Source organism: Camelina sativa, chromosome 14, assembly GCF_000633955.1.
Source record: "Camelina sativa cultivar DH55 chromosome 14, Cs, whole genome shotgun sequence".
Lineage (NCBI taxonomy): Eukaryota > Viridiplantae > Streptophyta > Magnoliopsida > Brassicales > Brassicaceae > Camelina > Camelina sativa.
The window spans coordinates 8009180-8028667 of NC_025698.1; the positions used below are offsets into that span (position 1 = coordinate 8009180).

The following is a 19488-nucleotide window of genomic DNA, read 5'->3' on the forward strand; positions in this document are numbered from 1 at the left end:
TACAAAAAAAAAAAACACCCAAAACTTTTCTCGCTTCATAACTAATTAATATTTAGTATTATAAAATAAAAGCAATAACAGGAAATGGCTCGTCCAAGAATCTCCATTTCGATTGTTTTCTTACTGATTCTGACTCTTAGTTTCGTCTTGCAATCTTGTGAAGCTAGAAAGGTTCTAGTGCCTTACAATACAAGCAAGGGTTTGTTTCTTAGTGCCCTACCCAAGGGAAATGTACCACCCTCGGGTCCAAGCGGCAAGGGTCACACAGCTCCCCCGGATGATTCCGATCAGCACATGGTACCAGTTAACCCGCCGGAGATTTACGGCCGTCGACTTGGATCATCCCCTAGCCCGGGCGTGGGTCATTAGCCACATTAATTAATTCTCAAGTTTACACTTCATATATGTAGTTGATTTCTTTTCATAATATTAATAATGTATATCATATATCTTATATGCGTCTTATAATTACGAAGAATGATTGATCTGTCTGCTTCATATATGATATGGTATATGTAGATCGTGTTTGTGTGTTATGCGTAATTGAGTGATAATAAATCAGTATTCTAGACTTTTATTTGTCCTTTCCTTTCAAATTAAATATGTATGTGTTATGGAATATTAGAAATATGTTTGCAACTACATGNAAAAAAAAAAAAAAAAAAAAAAAAACACTACATGATGCTCTTTTTGCGTTTGATTATAAATAACACAAAAACAATCAACAAGAAATTACATTAATGTTTCAGGAAATTTGAGCAAAAAATAAATAACTCATTGTATAATTTACCATAATGTATTTACAAGTACTATATTTCTTAATTTGGTGAAACAAATCATTTGTGGATAAGCATAATATATAAAATTTTAGGGTAGACAAATAAGTTCCACAATTAGTTCACACGGTGAATAAACTCTATGAAATTAAAGGGACAAAATATTTACATCATATACAAGATTTTGACACACTATATATAACATGAACATATGCGCACTACACGAGACAATGTAAATACTAGGTTGCGTATGTAAATTATATTCTTCATGGAAAAAGCTACATTTATAAGCCTATATACGGCTATAACTTAATTAGAAAGTAAAAAATTATTCAAAAGCTTACTTTGGCACCTTTGTAGCAAAAGCTGATGCTTTGACATTTTGTCTGTTTACGTAATAAGAGACGTCTTCCTCTGTCCCGTTGACGTTTTTGTATTATGATATCGCAATAGATTCAGGGTTTAAAACGAAAGAGAAGTAGAAAAACATGGTAAAAGTGAAAATAGACATGCAATAATATAAGGAACACCATTATTGCTCATCTCCGGGATTATACTATTTAGGGACTAACTTTTTTGTCGTGAAGACCTTCTCTCACTTTCCTTTTTTGTATTTTCTTAAGAAGTTTAACTAACCAACTAATAAGATGGAGCCGCTTATCACACATTCAATGCATGTGATATCTTTAAGTCGTGGTTCTTCTTCTTCTTTTTTTGTCAACTGTTAATAAATAATTAATATAGTTATTTTAAGTAGTTTTCCCCTTTCATTTTCAAAATAGGTAAACCTATACAGTATATGTATAGTCAAAACTCAAAACCCTCGATCCTTCGATACTGGGATTAAAAGTTGAGGTATTCTATCAACAACAAAAATCCAAGCTAGTCCTATGACTTTCATATGTAAAATCATGTCAGATGAATGTGCCATCAGATTTTATTCATAAATTCTGAATTTGACTTGATTCCCAAACTAGTAGGTTTATAATAAGATTATATGACACGCTACTGTTATATCAAAGGTAGAATTAGGCTATTTTCTGAGATAAATGTGGTTTTCAGATTCCAAATCTTGGAAACTGTTGAAAAGACATTTATAACGTGTTGTATTCGTAAACCCAAAGCTAAAGTTTTAATAGTTCAACGAGTCATTATCATACATTAGTCTACATACATAAATCTTGGTAAATTTGCATTATTATAGATTTGTTAGCAACTTGTAAACCACGTTAATTTCATTATCAGCATGTGAATCGTACCAATGTGACTGTTATTATTTTATAACATCGTCGGTGCGTCGTCTTAGAACAAAACCCATTCTTTTCACTTCACATTCTTTGATAATAATGTATAAAAGTTTACTTCACTTAAATTAAGACATCTGCCATCTTTATTTGACATGACGACAATATAAAATAATCATACTGTCTGGAAGATTTCTTTTTCTTTTCTGAAATATACAACATAATTAACAGTAACACGATAAATACTAGGTTATGTATAATGTATATAAGTATTAATTTGTATAAACATATATAACACTTAGTCCACTATATCACAGTCCTGTTGACCGACTGATATTATTATCTACCAAGGTGAAAACCAGTTATGTATCCTTCATTTTATTATACCTGTCGACTGTCGTTATAAGGAAAAAAGACTCCAAAATATTGAGCAGTATTAAAATAAAGCACTAAAATAAGTCAGTTACATATTACTGTTATAGATGATTTCTTTTATATAATAAGTGTAAATTTACTATCTTCAAGCCCATTATAAATTCACTACCCTCTACCAAATATATTTCTAAAGTTGTCGTATACATTTTTTTTAGAAATCTTGACTAATAGTCTAGTATGATTCATATAGGTACGGGCCTTACGGCCCATAGTCCTCAAACTGAAAGCCCAATAATACAAACAAAAAATGGCGTATGAGAGCATGTATACAAAACTCAAATGGCGCGTCGTCTTGAGATATATTATTATATAAAATAACTATTTGGGATTCATATATGAAATGGGAAGTTTTTCTAGCAAACATTCTCCAAAATTTGCCTTTGAGATGATATATTATCTGCTGTTTGTAGTATGAATGATTCTGTAAAATATTATAGAGTTACGTATGATCTTATCTTTAACCATAAATAGTTATAAGATTGATGAAATTCCAACAACTACTACAACCACACCTTTGTGGCTCACGAGTATCTCACTTCGAACAGACCAAACATTATGGAGAGTAAAAAAGAAGAAGAAAAAGAGAAACCTTGTGATTCACGAGATAACGCAAACATCATTATTGTCTATTTTCATACAAAAAATATCTCTCGTTTTCTAGTTTATGTGTCTACAAATCTTGCAGACTTAAATCTCTCTCTCTCTCTCTCTATTCTCTATCCCTGCCTCTGCTCTGTATTCTCTGCTTTGTAGATTTTGTTATGTTCGTTTGTTGTTATCTTCTACGAAGGAATATACAAATAATGGGTTGTTCTAGCTCGAGAACCATTGTAGAGGGTACTCTCTTTCTCATGTGATCTAATGTTTTCTTCTTCATGAATGTTCTTAGTTAATTTCTAGGGTTTCGTTCTTTCACCCTCTCTCGGCGAACAGATGGAAATTGTAGATTTCTTTCTTGTAGATTCACATTCAACCACAACTGACGTGCTATGTGGTTCGATTGTGTTTTGTAGGGAAAAAGGAAAAGATTCGAAGACCAAAAACATGGAAACATCCTCAACCGATATCAAGAGCTGAGCTCACGCAGATGCGAGAGGAGTTCTGGGACACAGCTCCTCACTATGGAGGCAAAAAAGGTGGAAATCACATTTACTGAAACAAGTTAATTCATTAGTCATGTCAAAAATAGTTTCTTTTTTATATATCAATGTGTATATACATATGTAAAACAGAGATATGGGATGCGTTACGAGCTGCAGCAGAAGAGGAAGATTTATCGCTTGCGCAAACCATAATTGAGAGTGCCGGTGTGATTGTTCAGAACACTGACCTCACCATTTGTTACGACGAGAAAGGTAAAAAAAAATATATAAAAAAAACACTTTTACTACTTTCCACAACTAGTAAAAGCAGTAGTGTTGAGATGATAGCTTTTGCAGGTTCCAAGTACGAACTGCCTAAATACGTTCTCAGGGATCCTTCAAACTTGATCCGAACCAAATAGAGAGATTCAAGAGAAGTAACAAGTAAGAACGACAAAAAAGCTCGCTTTGTGTATGTATTTCTAAGGAATCATGTGTGTTTAACTTTAAATCAGCTACGTTTTTTTCTTGTTTGGGATATTGCCATCTATCTGTGACTCTGCGTTACTTAGGTATGTGAAAAATCTGCGAGGCTTGAAATGGATTACAAAGGTCCATAAATTTCTTTATAACCTTTTCCAATAGAGAAGAACCTTTAACTTGATCAATAAAAATCTACCTACGCTCATAGTAATTGTAATTTACTTATCTATCTTGTTGCTCAAGATTCCGACTTTTTTTTTCATTATTGTAATTTAATATGGAGAATCATAAAGATTAAAGAATTTTATAGATTTCGCAGATATGAATTTCGGCACTTAATAAAGAGATAAACCATAATGTTAAAACAAAGATAACAGATCATTTCATAATTACATGATTTGGTTAACCAAAAGAGATAATTGTGGGGTGAACCGGAAGGTAACTGGGTCCGGTTCCCATAAAGGACCAGACAAGTTTCAATACCGGAAACTAAAACGTAGCTTCTACAGCCGGAGTTATATATAAGTCACGGTTAAGGTTATTTACCAATGTGAGTCAGAATCCGATTGATCAGAACTTCTTTCTTTCCGCCGACGGGAAGACTGTTGGCAGTCAGATATGTCTTCAGTTCGACAACAGTCAAGTCCTTCAGCTAAACAAAGAAAACAGAGCATTGAAGATGATTAGTTGAGATAGAGAGATCTAAAAAGCAATGAAACAAAATGATTATCATTAAGCAGAGAATCTAAATCAGTTTATAGATCACCTTTCCCGTTTTTGCAAGCTCTATATAGTCATATTTTACGTCATCTGCGTTACCGGCTTTGCGCTTTCTTGATTTATCCTTTGCCCCTGAGTCACTTTCTTCATCAGGGTCATCGCCGTATATCGACTGCTTAAATTGTTCTATCGCTTTTACAACTGCAGGTCTACAAGACAAAACAGCTCATAAGATCGTTTGCTAGAGGAATGTCGAAACAGAGAATTTGAAAAGTTTGTTGAAAACCTATTCATTCCTTCTTCGTCAGGAAGTGTTTCATCTCTGGTTTCACGAAGCTCGTTTTCATCCAGTGCAATGGCTTGTAAGATCGCATAGTGTCTCTGCAAAGCTGAAACAAAGAGGGACGTCAATTTCTATATATGAACGGTTTCCAGATCAGCAGCTCAGCAAGTATTAGGAACAACACTAATAGTGTGTTGGACATACCGGGATTAGCAAATTGGCAAACCGAAAAGTCTTTCAACTCTAGACGTCGCATTAGAGCTGATGCCTTTTTAAGCTGATCATCTGATGGGCGTGGAGCAGCTACACCAGGTTTTGAATGCAACTGCCAAATATCCCACCAATTAGTCAAAATTTAACATACATGAATAATGTTGGAACCAAGTAACTTTTCAAAATAAATAAAAAAGCTCATGCCTCTTCTACATCTCTAATATCATTAGCATATGGAAGATATATCATGTTCATCCCTGGTGGCTCCACTTGACCACCATCACTCTCGATTTCCTCCTGTTTGGGTTTAAGAAAAAGACATTGAGTTAGATTGTTTAACAAAGCACAAATCAAAAAGGAATGAAGTTTCAAGATGAAATATATGTATGTGGACGAAAGGCCTTTATAGTAGTTCTCTCACCTGAGCAACAAGCGCAACCAATCTCGGAGGTGTAGTGCCACCATAAAATGCAACAGCAAAACTGCAGCACAAGAGGATGCAGTTATTATTGGTTAGTATATCACAGCAAGTGCTAGAGTGTAATAGTCTGTCTAATATCTAGACGTTATATTCAACTTCGAGTTCATAGGAGTATATCCAATGTGCATACCGTTGAAGCTGTATCATGGATCTATGCAAGGCAATGAATGCACGAGTGCTCCCTATAACTTCCTGCATCATTAGCTCTCAAAAATAAGAGTTTCCATGATATACAACTTTTGACGGAAAAACTAAGAGAACTTGCTTCAGAACTTCTCAGCAAATTTTTTATCTCTGTAACTTATAATGATAAAGTCTGGTAAGTATCTGAAGCTCCCTACTGATCATAGGACACCATTTGATGAACGAAAAGTGCATAAAAAGAACTGAAATTAATGTTGGTAGAAACAACAAAGGAAATAAACATGATATAGCTATATAGGGTCCTGAAGCTCTATAACTAAGAGAACGACCAAATTTGGATAAACAGTTTCAGCATCAAAGTGAAATTCTTTTTCTTTTCTAAGTGCCAAAATAATGAACAACTACAAGAATATTAGCAACAGCCATCAGATAAATGAGATGCGGCTAACCTTATCACTTGGATAGAGAAATGTAGAAGGCTTCAAATTGTGATAATCTTTGAGGCAATTAAGTGGCTTGAAACCCAGCAATCTTAAGTGTCCAGTTGAGATTCTTTTCACTTGGGATAGTTCTTCCACTGTAAACATGACATTCTGACTAGAAAGGAGAACAAACAAAAATTAAGCCACCTTCTGGTGGGGGCTTAAGTAGATATTAGATTGCCAAGAGATTCACATTTCCTGTATTTTAATTTGCTCGCATAGTTTCTTCCTTGAATTTATTTTTGTAATGATATTGAAATGTAGACATAACTAACAGAAAACGACCACTGCTACTATGCTTACAGGAAACCAGAAACAAAACAGGGTGCTATTCAGAGGCTTACTTTTTGTAAGGCTGAATCCGTTGTATAGGACCTTGCATTATGGCTCCAGTGTCCGTACAGATATATGATCTTTCGACCTGCAGACAAGCCCGCACATGGTGCTTAAAACCCAGACTATACACCAAGGAAAGATGGATCTTTTAAAAACCAAAACATAGATATCAAAGACAACTCTTGATTTATGATATTAAAAAAGTGGACAGTGTTGATCTGAAAACAAAGGTGTTCACTTGTAATAAAAGCCAGAACAACAGAAGACAAGTAAATGCACATACTTTTAATTCACTTGAAGGAGCTTGTCTGTTAGATTACCTTTACAGGAAGATTAGTAGTAGAGTCAAGCCAGGTTATGCTGCCAGGAATAGCCGGACGAAGTAAAGCATAACCATTCAATTCAATAGACAAGCCATCACAGATCACAAACGTAATTCTTTTTGCTATTCTCTTGGCAAGTACACGCTTCTTCAGTTGGTCCTTCATGTCCTCTAATCTGAAATACATACATTTCAGCAAAAAAGGTACAACAAACTGCGTGAATCCTATAAAGCCAAATTCATATTAAAGAGAAATTACAAACTGGGTGTTTTTAAAAGTCTTGAAACTTCTCAAAAATCCATCACTGCTCTATCTGGGTGTAGCACTATGAAGCTATAAGCAACGGAATGACAAAGACATAAAAGGAATTTCACCAGACAAATAAATGAAAGAACATACTTCTGTCCAACCGATGGCATGAACTCTATAAGTTCATCACTGTTTAATCCAATTAAATCCTGGAAATATGTTGACAAAAAATCATGGAAATATAAATTAAAGATAAAAATGCATATAGAAGTCTAGGTGTATAAGGTCAACAGAAGACGTAGATGGTTAAAAGATTAACCTTGTAGAAGAGAGTTATGTTAAATTGCTTATCAGGTTGACTGAGAGGAAGAAGCTCGATTGAGATGCCAAGGTCTCGTGCATCCTTAGGAAATCACCAAAAAGCAATAAAAAGTAAACCCATTAGTCTTTCTACAGTTTGATTACCAAGAAACTAAAAATTTCATTGGTAACTAAACTACCTTAGCTCTCTGCAACGTCGTCCTTGTCATATCCTCTTTTACAGAGATCCTCATATTCCCAAAAGGATCATCTTCATTAGTGAATAGAAACATGCGCTTATCTGCTGTCTTTGAAGATCTAAGTATGTTTTTGTTACAGAATATTACCAACACAGGGATCAGATGGCAGACCAGATTGTAATGCGTATCACAAACGTGGCACCATATCAATAATTGAAATTAGATGGTTACCCTTTGCGCAGTAGTGCTTGTGCAACCCAGAGGGCACTATAAAGGGAATTCTCTCGAGAATCCGAGACGATACCAGTTTGACTGCCAATATCCTTATCAAATGATTCTGCACCCAAAAGATACCGTATACATTTCCCCCTTAGAAATTTTAAGCGTACACACAAACACATACAAGTACGACCGAGCAACAAAGTAAATAACTCTCTTTATGCACACTACTCCACTCAATAATCTTTGATTCATTCTGAGAACTACCATAGAAATCTCAGGCGCTAAAAGCTTGCTCAACCGTTCTATATGTTAATTCTAACATGTAATGCCTTTTCTTACTAAGTGATTGCTAAGAAAGGGATTCGAAACTCTTGTGTTAAAACTTGTATTGATACAAGGGTAATAAGGCACATATAATACCTTCTATGAGATCAAATTCTTTAATCAGCCTTGCAGTCGGACGGTCAATACACTCTCTTTCTGGAACATTAAAGGCATACACACCATTAAGGTCCTGAAGATTCTTCTTTTCACGCTGCAAACAACAACAAGATTGGAAAGAAAAAAAAAGTGGATAGCCAAATACAATGAAGAAAAAGAAAACAATTACAACACATATCATCAAGAAACTTACAGTGTTGAAGAAACAAATTGCAATTTCATCATTTGAACGATTGATAATATGAGACTTGAGTGACTGAGCAATGCAACTAACTGCAATGTGAAAATGACTTTCTTGTTTGTCCTCTTCCTCCTGCCACCATCATATTTTTTTTTTGTTTAGAACAGAACATTTTGAGAAATTTTTCAGCGTAACCCAACAAAATTTTCAAATAATCAAACATAAAAACTTGAATTTTCTTAGGTATACTCACAGAGTGGGAAGTAGAACTGAACATTTTGGGAGAGGCATCGATTAGATAGACTACAAATTCTTTGGAAGCCTCTTTTTCCTGTGACACGAAACATACAAACACACTCAATAAGCAAATCCAAATTAGGGTTTCTTATTTTTTTTTTTTGCTTTGACTTGTAAAAAAAAACCTCAGAAGAAGAAGAAGAAGAAGAACATGTGAAAACCTGAAAGAAGTCGTTTTCTGGGTCTTCGTCTTCATCTCTGAAAACATCATCTGGATCCAATTCCATCTCCTAACAAGGGATCAATGAACAGACAGCGATACAGCGACTGAGTCAGTGACTAACGATGGCTCCTCCTCCGCAAAACCGCGATTATTTGTCAGAATGGTTTTAGCAGAGAACAATTTTACCTGAGTGAACCTTATTATTGGGCTACGATGTGAAGCTTTTTTAATGGGCTGCGGATGTAAACCTTTTTGGAATTGGCCCAAAACAAACATAGATTAAAACTACATTAAATAAAATTATTGATGATGATGATATAGAGAAATTAATTAAATATTTCATCTTCATATACAGAAACTAAACTGACATGTGTAAAAATTATGTCATTGTTGGAAATAATATGATCAGTACGACAGTACGACAAAACTTTATAGATAAAAACGGACATTTGTAATTGACATGTGATGAGCTATTATAGATAAAAACTGACATATTATCCTATTTTTCCTTTTATAGATAAAAACTGACATGTGATGAGCTATTAATTGTTTGAAATGTGAGTATGTATGAGAACATAAATAAACTGATATATTGATTGATGCCAGATGGTTTAAAGAAGCTCCAATTTTTTGGGGTAAAAAAAACTATACTAATATATAGGTATACATCTGTTAATGAGTCAGTGGCTGAAAATATAGATTTTTAATTAAAATTCAGTATTTCTCTACTAAATTATTACCAAATAAGATGGTATAGATTCATAATGTAACATAATCTATAGAAAATCAATTTAAGTCTGGAATTTCTTAAATTTTATCCATTACAATAGGTATAATTTTATCCCAATGTGGCTAAGATATTAGTGAAAACCAAAAGCAAAAAAAAGATATATGTGTACATATTAGATTTCATAAATCTTGTGGAAAAGGATTAGTAAGATAAAAAAAAAAGATTGAAGGGTAATTAGTATAATCTAATGACATGTATACAAGGAAAAGATTAGATCACATAATTAGAGGGGGATATAGTCCACCAAAAAGTTGAATCTTAGACTTCCTATAAATTTGGAGGAAGACAAGAACAATATTCTCACAGTCTCCATCTCATTCTTGACAATTTTCTGGTAATCAAAAATACTTACATTGCTTGTAAACCAGTTTTAAATCCAGCTATATCAGCTTTTCATCAAACAAATAAGTGATGACCATATCACCTCTTATCAAACAAAAAGTGTTTATAGTTTTTTTTTTTGTTTTTTTTTAAACAAAATTTATAATTATCATATAGAGTTTTTTATATTTTTAACTTCTTTTCGTCAGGATTCAATAAATCATATTTATATGTACATTAAAAGTTGTCTTTTATTTTTACAATCTGATTTCCACACTGGTTTTGTTTATATATATATATATATATATATATATATATTGCAGAAAAAACAATGAAAACATAATAAGTTACTCCATTAATTAAAGGAAATTTTGTTACCTTTTTTTTTTTTTTTGTTAAAAGTGGTTCTTGTTATCTTTCTGGCGCCCTTACATGATATTTAATTACTCGACTTATTTACAAATCCTGACTTTGTTTGGAAACCCAAACTGTGCAGATCGTTGATTAGTTTTTTTTTTTTTGGGTAGAAGATCGTTGATTAGTTTGACAAGTGCTTGATCACTAAGTTTGAAAGAAAATGATGACTAATGATGGTGCATGTGGTCAAAGGCAAAGACTGCTTGTGGTTGCTAACCGGCTTCCCGTTTCTGCAAAGAAAACCGGGGAAAATTGGTCTTTGAAAATGAGTCCTGGTGGTTTAGTCAGTGGTCTTCTAGGTAAGCCATGAGACATATATATATTGGATACCTAAAATCACAATAACAATTACAATTTTTTTATTGGTGGGATCTTGAAGGTGTAACTGCTCAATTGGATACCAAATGGGTTGGATGGCCTGGAGTTGATGTGAATAATGAAGTTGAGAAAGCTGCACTCTCTAAATCGCTAGCTGAAGTGGTACGAATTTTTTTTCTAAATTGAAATATTAGCGATTACGAATCTTACGTTTTTTAAAATATATATATTGAAACGCGTATAGTCTCCTCGTTTAAGAGTTATAGATCACCCTTCTGAATTTTATTACTTTTGAAATATTAAATATTTTTCATGTTACAAGAGTCTAATTTGAAATAAATATCAATCATGCATCGATGAAAACTCACAAATATTTTACAAAATATGATGTTTAATTACTCTGTTTTTTGTTCTTTCTGTTTTGCAGAAGTGCATCCCTGTGTTCCTTGATGAAGTTTTTGATCAATACTACAATGGTTATTGCAATGGTATTCTGTGGCCAATCCTTCATCACATGGAACTTCCACAAGAAGATCCTCATGACACAAACAAAACTTTTCAAACACAATATGATGCATACAAGAAAGCAAACCGAATGTTTCTTGATGTCATAGTTGAGAACTATGAAGAAGGAGATATTGTTTGGTGCCATGATTATCATCTCATGTTTCTTCCCAAATATCTCAAAGAATACAACAACAACATCAAAGTTGGATGGTTTCTCCATTCCCCATTTCCTTCCTCAGAGGTCTACAAAACCTTGCCATCGCGATCAGAGCTTCTTCGTTCCATTCTTAGAGCTGATCTACTTGGGTAAAATTCAAACTCTTAACAAACTCGTATATGGTTAGGAATCATTTGATTTGAGTCAGAAGAGTTTACAATTTTTCTATATGGTTTTTTTTAGGTTCCACACATATGATTTTGCAGGACATTTCAAAAGTACATGTACTCGAATTCTTGGAGTTGAAGCAACACATGAAGGAGTTGTGGATCAAGGCAGAGTCACTCGAGTAGCTGTTGTATGACTTCATATTCAAATCTTTAACATCTTAATCATACTTAGTTTCTCCAAAACTTAAATCAGTACATCATAACAATATATATCTTCTATTTATGTTTTCTTTTGGTATTTTCAGTTCCCCATTGGAATAGATCCGGATCGGTTTATAAGAACATGTAAGCTCCCTGAAGCCACACAACAAATTAATGAGCTTAAAGAGAGGTTTGCTGGCAAGAAGGTAAAAATTTGTTTCTAACTTTTTTTAGTTTGATGCTTAGTTAAAAAGAAGAGATCATTACATAATACATTTTGGTGTTGTCAGGTGATATTAGGAGTTGATCGTCTTGACCCCATCAAAGGGATTCCAAAAAAGTATCTTGCATTTGAGAAATTTCTTGAAGAAAATCCGAATTGGCGCCATAAAGTAGTGCTAGTGCAAATTGCTGTGCCAACAAGAAATGATGTCCCTGAATGTAAAAACATTTACATTCTATTATGCTTCTTGACTTATATAACATTGATCATCAATTTTATGAGATTATGTTTTATGTACAGACCGAAAGCTCAAAGACCAAGTTCATGGACTGGTAGGACGCATCAATGGTCGATTTGGTTCTGTCTCTTCTCTTCCAATTCATCATCTGGTTTGTTTGCTTTCTCTATCTGTAACTCATGTTGTCATAATTTATATGCATTTTTTACAGTTTCTTGATAAAGTTCTCTCTTATATTCTCTGTTATATATAGGATTGTTCTGTTGACTTCAGTTACTTGTGTGCACTGTACGCGATTGCAGGTAATTAATTAATCTCCTTCACTATATGTGGTGATCATTCTTGATATGGTTATAGTCCTTTTTAGAGATATATATCACTTCTTTGATGAGTTTATTTTCTTTTTTTCTTTAGATGTAATGCTTGTAACATCATTGAGGGATGGAATGAATCTTGTTAGTTTTGAATTTGTTGCTTGTCAAGAGGCCAAAAAAGGAGTTCTTGTTCTCAGTGAGGTAGCAAAAATAATTGCATTTTTTATATTAGCAGTAAATTTACTGATGCTTTAGATTAATTTTTAAAGTAACTGATTCTTTGCATATAATCTATACAGTCTGCAGGTGCTGCACAGTCTCTTGGTGCTGGAGCCCTTCTTGTGAACCCTTGGAATGTTACAGAAGTTTCTTCTGCCATTAAAGAAGCCTTAATTATGCCAGCTGAAGAAAGGGAAAAAAGATATAGAGTAAACTTTCAGTATGTGTATATTCATTCTGCTAAAAAATGGGGAGATGATTTCATGAGGTAATCGAAAGAGTAGAAGAAGAAACCATAACTTTTCTTGAAAACAGTAACTCTTATGCCAAGTTTTTGGTCATCTCTATGCAGTGTACTCGATGACACTATGGCTGAATCCGAGATGCAACTTAGGAAAATCCCACATGAACTTCCACAGCAAGATATGATTCAACGATATTCGCAGTCTAACAATAGACTGATAATCTTGGTAATTATAAGCTAGCTTGGGATATTTTCTTACTCTTTTAAAGAGTTTCATGGTTTTGTTGTTTACTTGGCTTTAATTAATAAACTGTAAAATATGTTTTCAGGGTTTTAATGGAACACTCACTGCGCCAATGAGTAGCCAAACTAAGGAAATGGATCTTAAACTAAACTCAGAGCTAAAAGGAACACTGAGAGCATTATGCAATGATCCCAAAACAACAGTAGTTGTATTGAGTAGAAGCGGAAGAGACATATTAGACAAAGTATGATCAATATCTTTCTTATTCTCTTATCTTTGCTTGTTATCACACATTTTTATATTTATTTGTGACTGATGTCGTACTATATACAGAATTTTGGAAAGTATAATATGTGGCTGGCTGCGGAAAATGGAAGGTTCCTAAAGCGTTCTACTGGAGAATGGGTAACAAATATGCCTCAAAACATGAACCTCGATTGGGTTAATGGTGCCAAGGTTAGTAATTTCCTATATATATGATCTTTTAATTTATATCTTTCTTCAAATCTTTTGTGGGTTAATTTTGTTGTGTATTGTAGAATGTTTTTCAGTACTTCACTGATCGGACTCCAAGATCGTTCTTTGAAGCAAGCGAGACTTCGCTTGTATGGAATTACGAACACGCAGGTGAGCTATAATAGTTTATTGTTGGGATTTATTTTTCCAGCTTGCAAGATAACTTTTTGTTAAATTTTTCCATTTTTTTTAATAACTATTTTTGTAAGATGTTGAATTCGGGAGAGCACAAGCAAGAGACATGTTACAATACTTATGTGGAGGACCAATCTCTAATGCATCAGTTGATGTTGTTCGAGGAAACCATTCTGTTGAAGTCCATGCCATTGGTGAGACTAAGGTAAATAAATGCTTCTCGTTTTTTTTTTTTTTTTTTTTTTTTTTTTTGGAGATATTCCGATATATATGAGCTACACTATTATGCAACATTCGAAATATCAATTTGATTTTATAAGTTGTTCTTTCTTTGTTTCTTAGGGGACAGTAATTGGTCGTGTTTTGGGAGAAATAGTGCATAGAAAATCTATGACTACACCGTTTGATTTTGTCTTTTGCAGTGGTTACTTCTTGGAGAAGGTAAAGCTTGTCATACTCTTTATACTACTAATAAGACTTTAGATTATATCCGTCTGGCTTTTTCATACAAATGGGTCGATAAATTTTACAGGACGAAGACATTTACACATTCTTTGAATCAGAAGTCTTGTCGCCCAAGTTATCTCATGAAACTAGGTCCAAGTCTCCATCAAGTAATCATTCCCTAAAGAAGAAAAGGAAGGTTTCGTTGAACGTTCTTGACCTCAAGAAAGAGAATTACTTCTCTGCAGCTATTGGACAAACTCGTACAAAAGCTCGCTACGTCATTCACTCATCTCACGATGTAGTAGATTTGCTCCACAAGCTTGCAGTTGCAGTTCCAACGACAAGATTGACAGACTCATTTTCTGATAGCGAATTATATCGGACTCGCAATGACAACACGAGTTCAAAAAGCTGGATCAATTCTGTCAAAAGAAAGGAATTGGTGAATGGAGACACTGGACAAATCGACATGTAAAAAAAGTACCAGGTCTTGGACTTAAACCGTTTGTAAACCTTAATTACTAAATAAAAATAAAAAACCTTAATTACTAAATAAAAATTAAAAAAACCATAATTACTAGTTTTTTTTTTGTCAAAATTAATTACTATATGTTGTATTAATTTGTAATATTATCAGCAAATAATACATAAAAATCTAGTTTTTTTGCAAAATAAAACAAAAGGTTTACCTATTATAAATCAAAAATACATAACCTTCTAAATGTCGTATATAGAAGGTTATATATTTGGCTAAAGTCTATGTGGCATAGTATTACTGGCCAGTGATTTATGTTTTATAAGATAAATATAAAATTAATGTTTGAAATATAACTTTGACTTATTGGAAAATTAAAAAAAAAAAAAAAAAACTAAACACGTTTTATGGAGAATTTAAGGTAAATGTTCTCTTTTTTTCTTTTTCCTTTTTCTTTAAATCCCCACTTTTCCTTTTTGTACGCAGAGGTTTAATCCTATAAATATAACGAGAGCAAACTTGTCATCAGATCCTTAATTAGGTTTTAATCGAGAAAGCAAAACTAAAGGAAACTGATACCTAGAATGGATACGGAAGTGAAGCTTCCAAACAAAACTCCGGCAACGGTGCAAATCACAGCCGAACAGATTATAAGCGAGGCTCGAGAAAGGCAAGAAGCTGATGAGATCCGGCCGCCCAAGCAGAAGATTGGTGATTCTATGGTTTCCGAGTACAGACTCCGACGTCGGAAGCAGTTCCAGGACTGGATCGGCGGCGGAACATGTACCATACATGTTTGGATCAAGTATGCGGAGTGGGAAGATTCACAGAATGATTACGCACATGCTCAGAGCGTGTGGGAACGAGCCTTGGGAAGCTTTGACCGGAATTATATGATTTGGTTCAAGTACGCCGAGTTTGAGATGAAGAACAAGTCGTTCAAACACGCGAGAAACGTTTGGGACCGTGCCGTTGAGAACCTCCCTCTCGTGGACCTGCTTTGGTACAAATATATTCACATGGAAGAGATGCTTGGAAATATCGCCGAGGCTAGACAGGTATACGAGCGGTGGATGGTTTGGTCACCCGATCAACAAGCTTGGCTCTCGTTTATTAAATTCGAACTTAAGTATAACGAAATCGAACTTGCACGATCAATCTGCAAAAGATTTGTTCTTTGCCATCCGAAAGTTCCCGCTTACATCCTATACGCTAAGTTCGAGATAGAAGAAGGTGAAACTGCACGTGCAAGGAATGTGTACGAACGCGCCACCAAGAAGTTTGCAGACGATGAAAAACTCTTGTGGCTTATGCTGAATTCGAAGAAGGTTGCAAGGAAGTAGAACGAGCTAGGTCTATCTACAAGTCTCCTCTGGATCGTATTCCTATAGGAAGAACTGAGGATTTGTACAGGAAATATGTTTCGTTTGAGAAACAATATGGGGATAAGGAAGTGATTGAGGACGTCATCGTTGGCAAAAGAAGGTTTCAATATGAAGTTGAAGTAAGAAAGAACCCTCTGAACTACGATTCATGGTTCGATTACCTTAGGCTAGAAGAGAGTGTAGGGAACAAAGATAGGATCAGAGAAATCTACGATAGAGCTATTGCTAATGTTCCACCGGCAGAGGAGACTGAAACTGAAGATGTGGAGCGTACGCGAGTTATATACAGAGAATGCCTCAAGCTTATCCCGCACACCAAAGTTTCTTTTGCTAAAATATGGTTGCTCGCTGCACAGTTTGAGATAAGGCAATTGAATCTCACTGGTGCTTGGCGGATACTAGACAANAGCGAGGCTCGAGAAAGGCAAGAAGCTGATGAGATCCGGCCGCCCAAGCAGAAGATTGGTGATTCTATGGTTTCCGAGTACAGACTCCGACGTCGGAAGCAGTTCCAGGACTGGATCGGCGGCGGAACATGTACCATACATGTTTGGATCAAGTATGCGGAGTGGGAAGATTCACAGAATGATTACGCACATGCTCAGAGCGTGTGGGAACGAGCCTTGGGAAGCTTTGACCGGAATTATATGATTTGGTTCAAGTACGCCGAGTTTGAGATGAAGAACAAGTCGTTCAAACACGCGAGAAACGTTTGGGACCGTGCCGTTGAGAACCTCCCTCTCGTGGACCTGCTTTGGTACAAATATATTCACATGGAAGAGATGCTTGGAAATATCGCCGAGGCTAGACAGGTATACGAGCGGTGGATGGTTTGGTCACCCGATCAACAAGCTTGGCTCTCGTTTATTAAATTCGAACTTAAGTATAACGAAATCGAACTTGCACGATCAATCTGCAAAAGATTTGTTCTTTGCCATCCGAAAGTTCCCGCTTACATCCTATACGCTAAGTTCGAGATAGAAGAAGGTGAAACTGCACGTGCAAGGAATGTGTACGAACGCGCCACCAAGAAGTTTGCAGACGATGAAAAACTCTTGTGGCTTATGCTGAATTCGAAGAAGGTTGCAAGGAAGTAGAACGAGCTAGGTCTATCTACAAGTCTCCTCTGGATCGTATTCCTATAGGAAGAACTGAGGATTTGTACAGGAAATATGTTTCGTTTGAGAAACAATATGGGGATAAGGAAGTGATTGAGGACGTCATCGTTGGCAAAAGAAGGTTTCAATATGAAGTTGAAGTAAGAAAGAACCCTCTGAACTACGATTCATGGTTCGATTACCTTAGGCTAGAAGAGAGTGTAGGGAACAAAGATAGGATCAGAGAAATCTACGATAGAGCTATTGCTAATGTTCCACCGGCAGAGGAGACTGAAACTGAAGATGTGGAGCGTACGCGAGTTATATACAGAGAATGCCTCAAGCTTATCCCGCACACCAAAGTTTCTTTTGCTAAAATATGGTTGCTCGCTGCACAGTTTGAGATAAGGCAATTGAATCTCACTGGTGCTTGGCGGATACTAGACAATGCGATCGGAAAAGCTCCAAAAGATAAGATATTCAAGAAATACATTGAGATGGAACTCCATCTGGGAAACATAAATAGGTGCAGAAAACTATATCAGGGGTATCTTGAATGGTGTCCTNCCATACATGTTTGGATCAAGTATGCGGAGTGGGAAGATTCACAGAATGATTACGCACATGCTCAGAGCGTGTGGGAACGAGCCTTGGGAAGCTTTGACCGGAATTATATGATTTGGTTCAAGTACGCCGAGTTTGAGATGAAGAACAAGTCGTTCAAACACGCGAGAAACGTTTGGGACCGTGCCGTTGAGAACCTCCCTCTCGTGGACCTGCTTTGGTACAAATATATTCACATGGAAGAGATGCTTGGAAATATCGCCGAGGCTAGACAGGTATACGAGCGGTGGATGGTTTGGTCACCCGATCAACAAGCTTGGCTCTCGTTTATTAAATTCGAACTTAAGTATAACGAAATCGAACTTGCACGATCAATCTGCAAAAGATTTGTTCTTTGCCATCCGAAAGTTCCCGCTTACATCCTATACGCTAAGTTCGAGATAGAAGAAGGTGAAACTGCACGTGCAAGGAATGTGTACGAACGCGCCACCAAGAAGTTTGCAGACGATGAAAAACTCTTGTGGCTTATGCTGAATTCGAAGAAGGTTGCAAGGAAGTAGAACGAGCTAGGTCTATCTACAAGTCTCCTCTGGATCGTATTCCTATAGGAAGAACTGAGGATTTGTACAGGAAATATGTTTCGTTTGAGAAACAATATGGGGATAAGGAAGTGATTGAGGACGTCATCGTTGGCAAAAGAAGGTTTCAATATGAAGTTGAAGTAAGAAAGAACCCTCTGAACTACGATTCATGGTTCGATTACCTTAGGCTAGAAGAGAGTGTAGGGAACAAAGATAGGATCAGAGAAATCTACGATAGAGCTATTGCTAATGTTCCACCGGCAGAGGAGACTGAAACTGAAGATGTGGAGCGTACGCGAGTTATATACAGAGAATGCCTCAAGCTTATCCCGCACACCAAAGTTTCTTTTGCTAAAATATGGTTGCTCGCTGCACAGTTTGAGATAAGGCAATTGAATCTCACTGGTGCTTGGCGGATACTAGACAATGCGATCGGAAAAGCTCCAAAAGATAAGATATTCAAGAAATACATTGAGATGGAACTCCATCTGGGAAACATAAATAGGTGCAGAAAACTATATCAGGGGTATCTTGAATGGTGTCCTGAGAACTGCTATACTTGGACCAACTTTGCTGAGTTAGAAAGGTCTCTTGCTGAAACAGAGCGAGCCAGAGCTATATTTGAACTTGCAATATCTCAGCCTGCTCTTGACATGCCCGAGGTGTTGTGGAAGGCATACATTGATTTTGAGATATCGCAAGGGGAACTAGAGAGGACACGAGCTTTATATGAGCGACTCTTGGGCCATACAAAGCATTACAAGGTCTGGGTTAGTTTTGCAATGTTTGAAGCGGAACAACAAGAAGATGATGTTACTGACTCCATCAGACATGCCAGAGGGGTTTCGACAGAGCCAACACGTATTACAA

General features: G+C 35.7%; 5 protein-coding genes and 1 pseudogene across 5 annotated transcripts; 5 read left to right on the forward strand and 1 right to left on the reverse strand.

Moving 5' to 3' along the window:
• Window positions 1–498, forward strand: LOC109128847. The gene has a single exon (XM_019235965.1). The coding sequence runs from the start codon at window positions 85–87 to the stop codon at window positions 367–369; it is 285 nt and encodes a 94-aa protein (XP_019091510.1). The 5' UTR covers window positions 1–84; the 3' UTR covers window positions 370–498.
• Window positions 3081–4241, forward strand: LOC104740382 (ubiquitin domain-containing protein 2). The gene is made up of 4 exons (XM_010460952.2): window positions 3081–3292; window positions 3469–3591; window positions 3688–3810; window positions 3895–4241. The coding sequence occupies exons 1-4, from the start codon at window positions 3217–3219 to the stop codon at window positions 3957–3959; spliced, it is 387 nt and encodes a 128-aa protein (XP_010459254.1). The 5' UTR covers window positions 3081–3216; the 3' UTR covers window positions 3960–4241.
• LOC104740383 (ATP-dependent DNA helicase 2 subunit KU70-like) lies at window positions 4341–9211 on the reverse strand. The gene is made up of 18 exons (XM_010460953.2): window positions 9054–9211; window positions 8849–8926; window positions 8608–8727; window positions 8394–8508; window positions 7983–8088; window positions 7752–7869; window positions 7571–7654; window positions 7402–7460; window positions 7000–7177; window positions 6688–6764; window positions 6311–6458; window positions 5848–5909; window positions 5658–5718; window positions 5441–5533; window positions 5228–5348; window positions 5027–5129; window positions 4787–4949; window positions 4341–4672 (listed from the first exon to the last, which is right to left on the reverse strand). Exons 1-18 carry the CDS (start codon window positions 9117–9119, stop codon window positions 4559–4561), a joined length of 1866 nt encoding a protein of 621 aa, XP_010459255.1. The 5' UTR covers window positions 9120–9211; the 3' UTR covers window positions 4341–4558.
• LOC104743347 (probable alpha,alpha-trehalose-phosphate synthase [UDP-forming] 2) lies at window positions 10744–14470 on the forward strand. Its single transcript, XM_019235891.1, has 15 exons — window positions 10744–10882; window positions 10963–11063; window positions 11329–11714; window positions 11809–11923; window positions 12041–12142; window positions 12227–12377; window positions 12460–12548; window positions 12651–12699; window positions 12812–12912; window positions 13011–13198; window positions 13283–13400; window positions 13504–13662; window positions 13752–13874; window positions 14144–14274; window positions 14412–14470. Exons 1-15 carry the CDS (start codon window positions 10744–10746, stop codon window positions 14419–14421), a joined length of 1962 nt encoding a protein of 653 aa, XP_019091436.1. The 3' UTR covers window positions 14422–14470.
• Window positions 15576–16737, forward strand: LOC104740384 (protein crooked neck). Its single transcript, XM_010460954.1, is given in 3 exon segments — window positions 15576–16287; window positions 16290–16688; window positions 16691–16737. Coding segments are annotated over 3 exon segments (1158 nt in total).
• LOC104743348 overlaps window positions 16751–19488 on the forward strand; it is a 6621-nt pseudogene continuing 3883 nt past the window's right edge.

Excerpts from the sequence above, each read along its gene's own strand:
- LOC109128847 (XM_019235965.1), top strand. The coding sequence starts at position 85 with ATGGCTCGTCCAAGAATCTCCATTTCGATTGTTTTCTTACTGATTCTG.
- LOC104740382 (XM_010460952.2), top strand. The coding sequence starts at position 3,217 with ATGTTCGTTTGTTGTTATCTTCTACGAAGGAATATACAAATAATGGGT. Across the intron at positions 3,592-3,687 it reads TCACTATGGAGGCAAAAAAG|AGATATGGGATGCGTTACGA; the intron begins GTGGAAATCACA and ends TATGTAAAACAG. Across the intron at positions 3,811-3,894 it reads CATTTGTTACGACGAGAAAG|GTTCCAAGTACGAACTGCCT; the intron begins GTAAAAAAAAAT and ends TAGCTTTTGCAG.
- LOC104740383 (XM_010460953.2), bottom strand. The coding sequence starts at position 9,119 with ATGGAATTGGATCCAGATGATGTTTTCAGAGATGAAGACGAAGACCCA. Across the intron at positions 5,719-5,847 it reads TCCATGATACAGCTTCAACG|TTTTGCTGTTGCATTTTATG; the intron begins GTATGCACATTG and ends CTTGTGCTGCAG. Across the intron at positions 4,950-5,026 it reads GACGAAGAAGGAATGAATAG|ACCTGCAGTTGTAAAAGCGA; the intron begins GTTTTCAACAAA and ends TTTGTCTTGTAG.
- LOC104743347 (XM_019235891.1), top strand. The coding sequence starts at position 10,744 with ATGATGACTAATGATGGTGCATGTGGTCAAAGGCAAAGACTGCTTGTG. Across the intron at positions 11,924-12,040 it reads GAGTCACTCGAGTAGCTGTT|TTCCCCATTGGAATAGATCC; the intron begins GTATGACTTCAT and ends TGGTATTTTCAG. Across the intron at positions 13,875-14,143 it reads ATTGGGTTAATGGTGCCAAG|ATGTTGAATTCGGGAGAGCA; the intron begins GTTAGTAATTTC and ends TATTTTTGTAAG.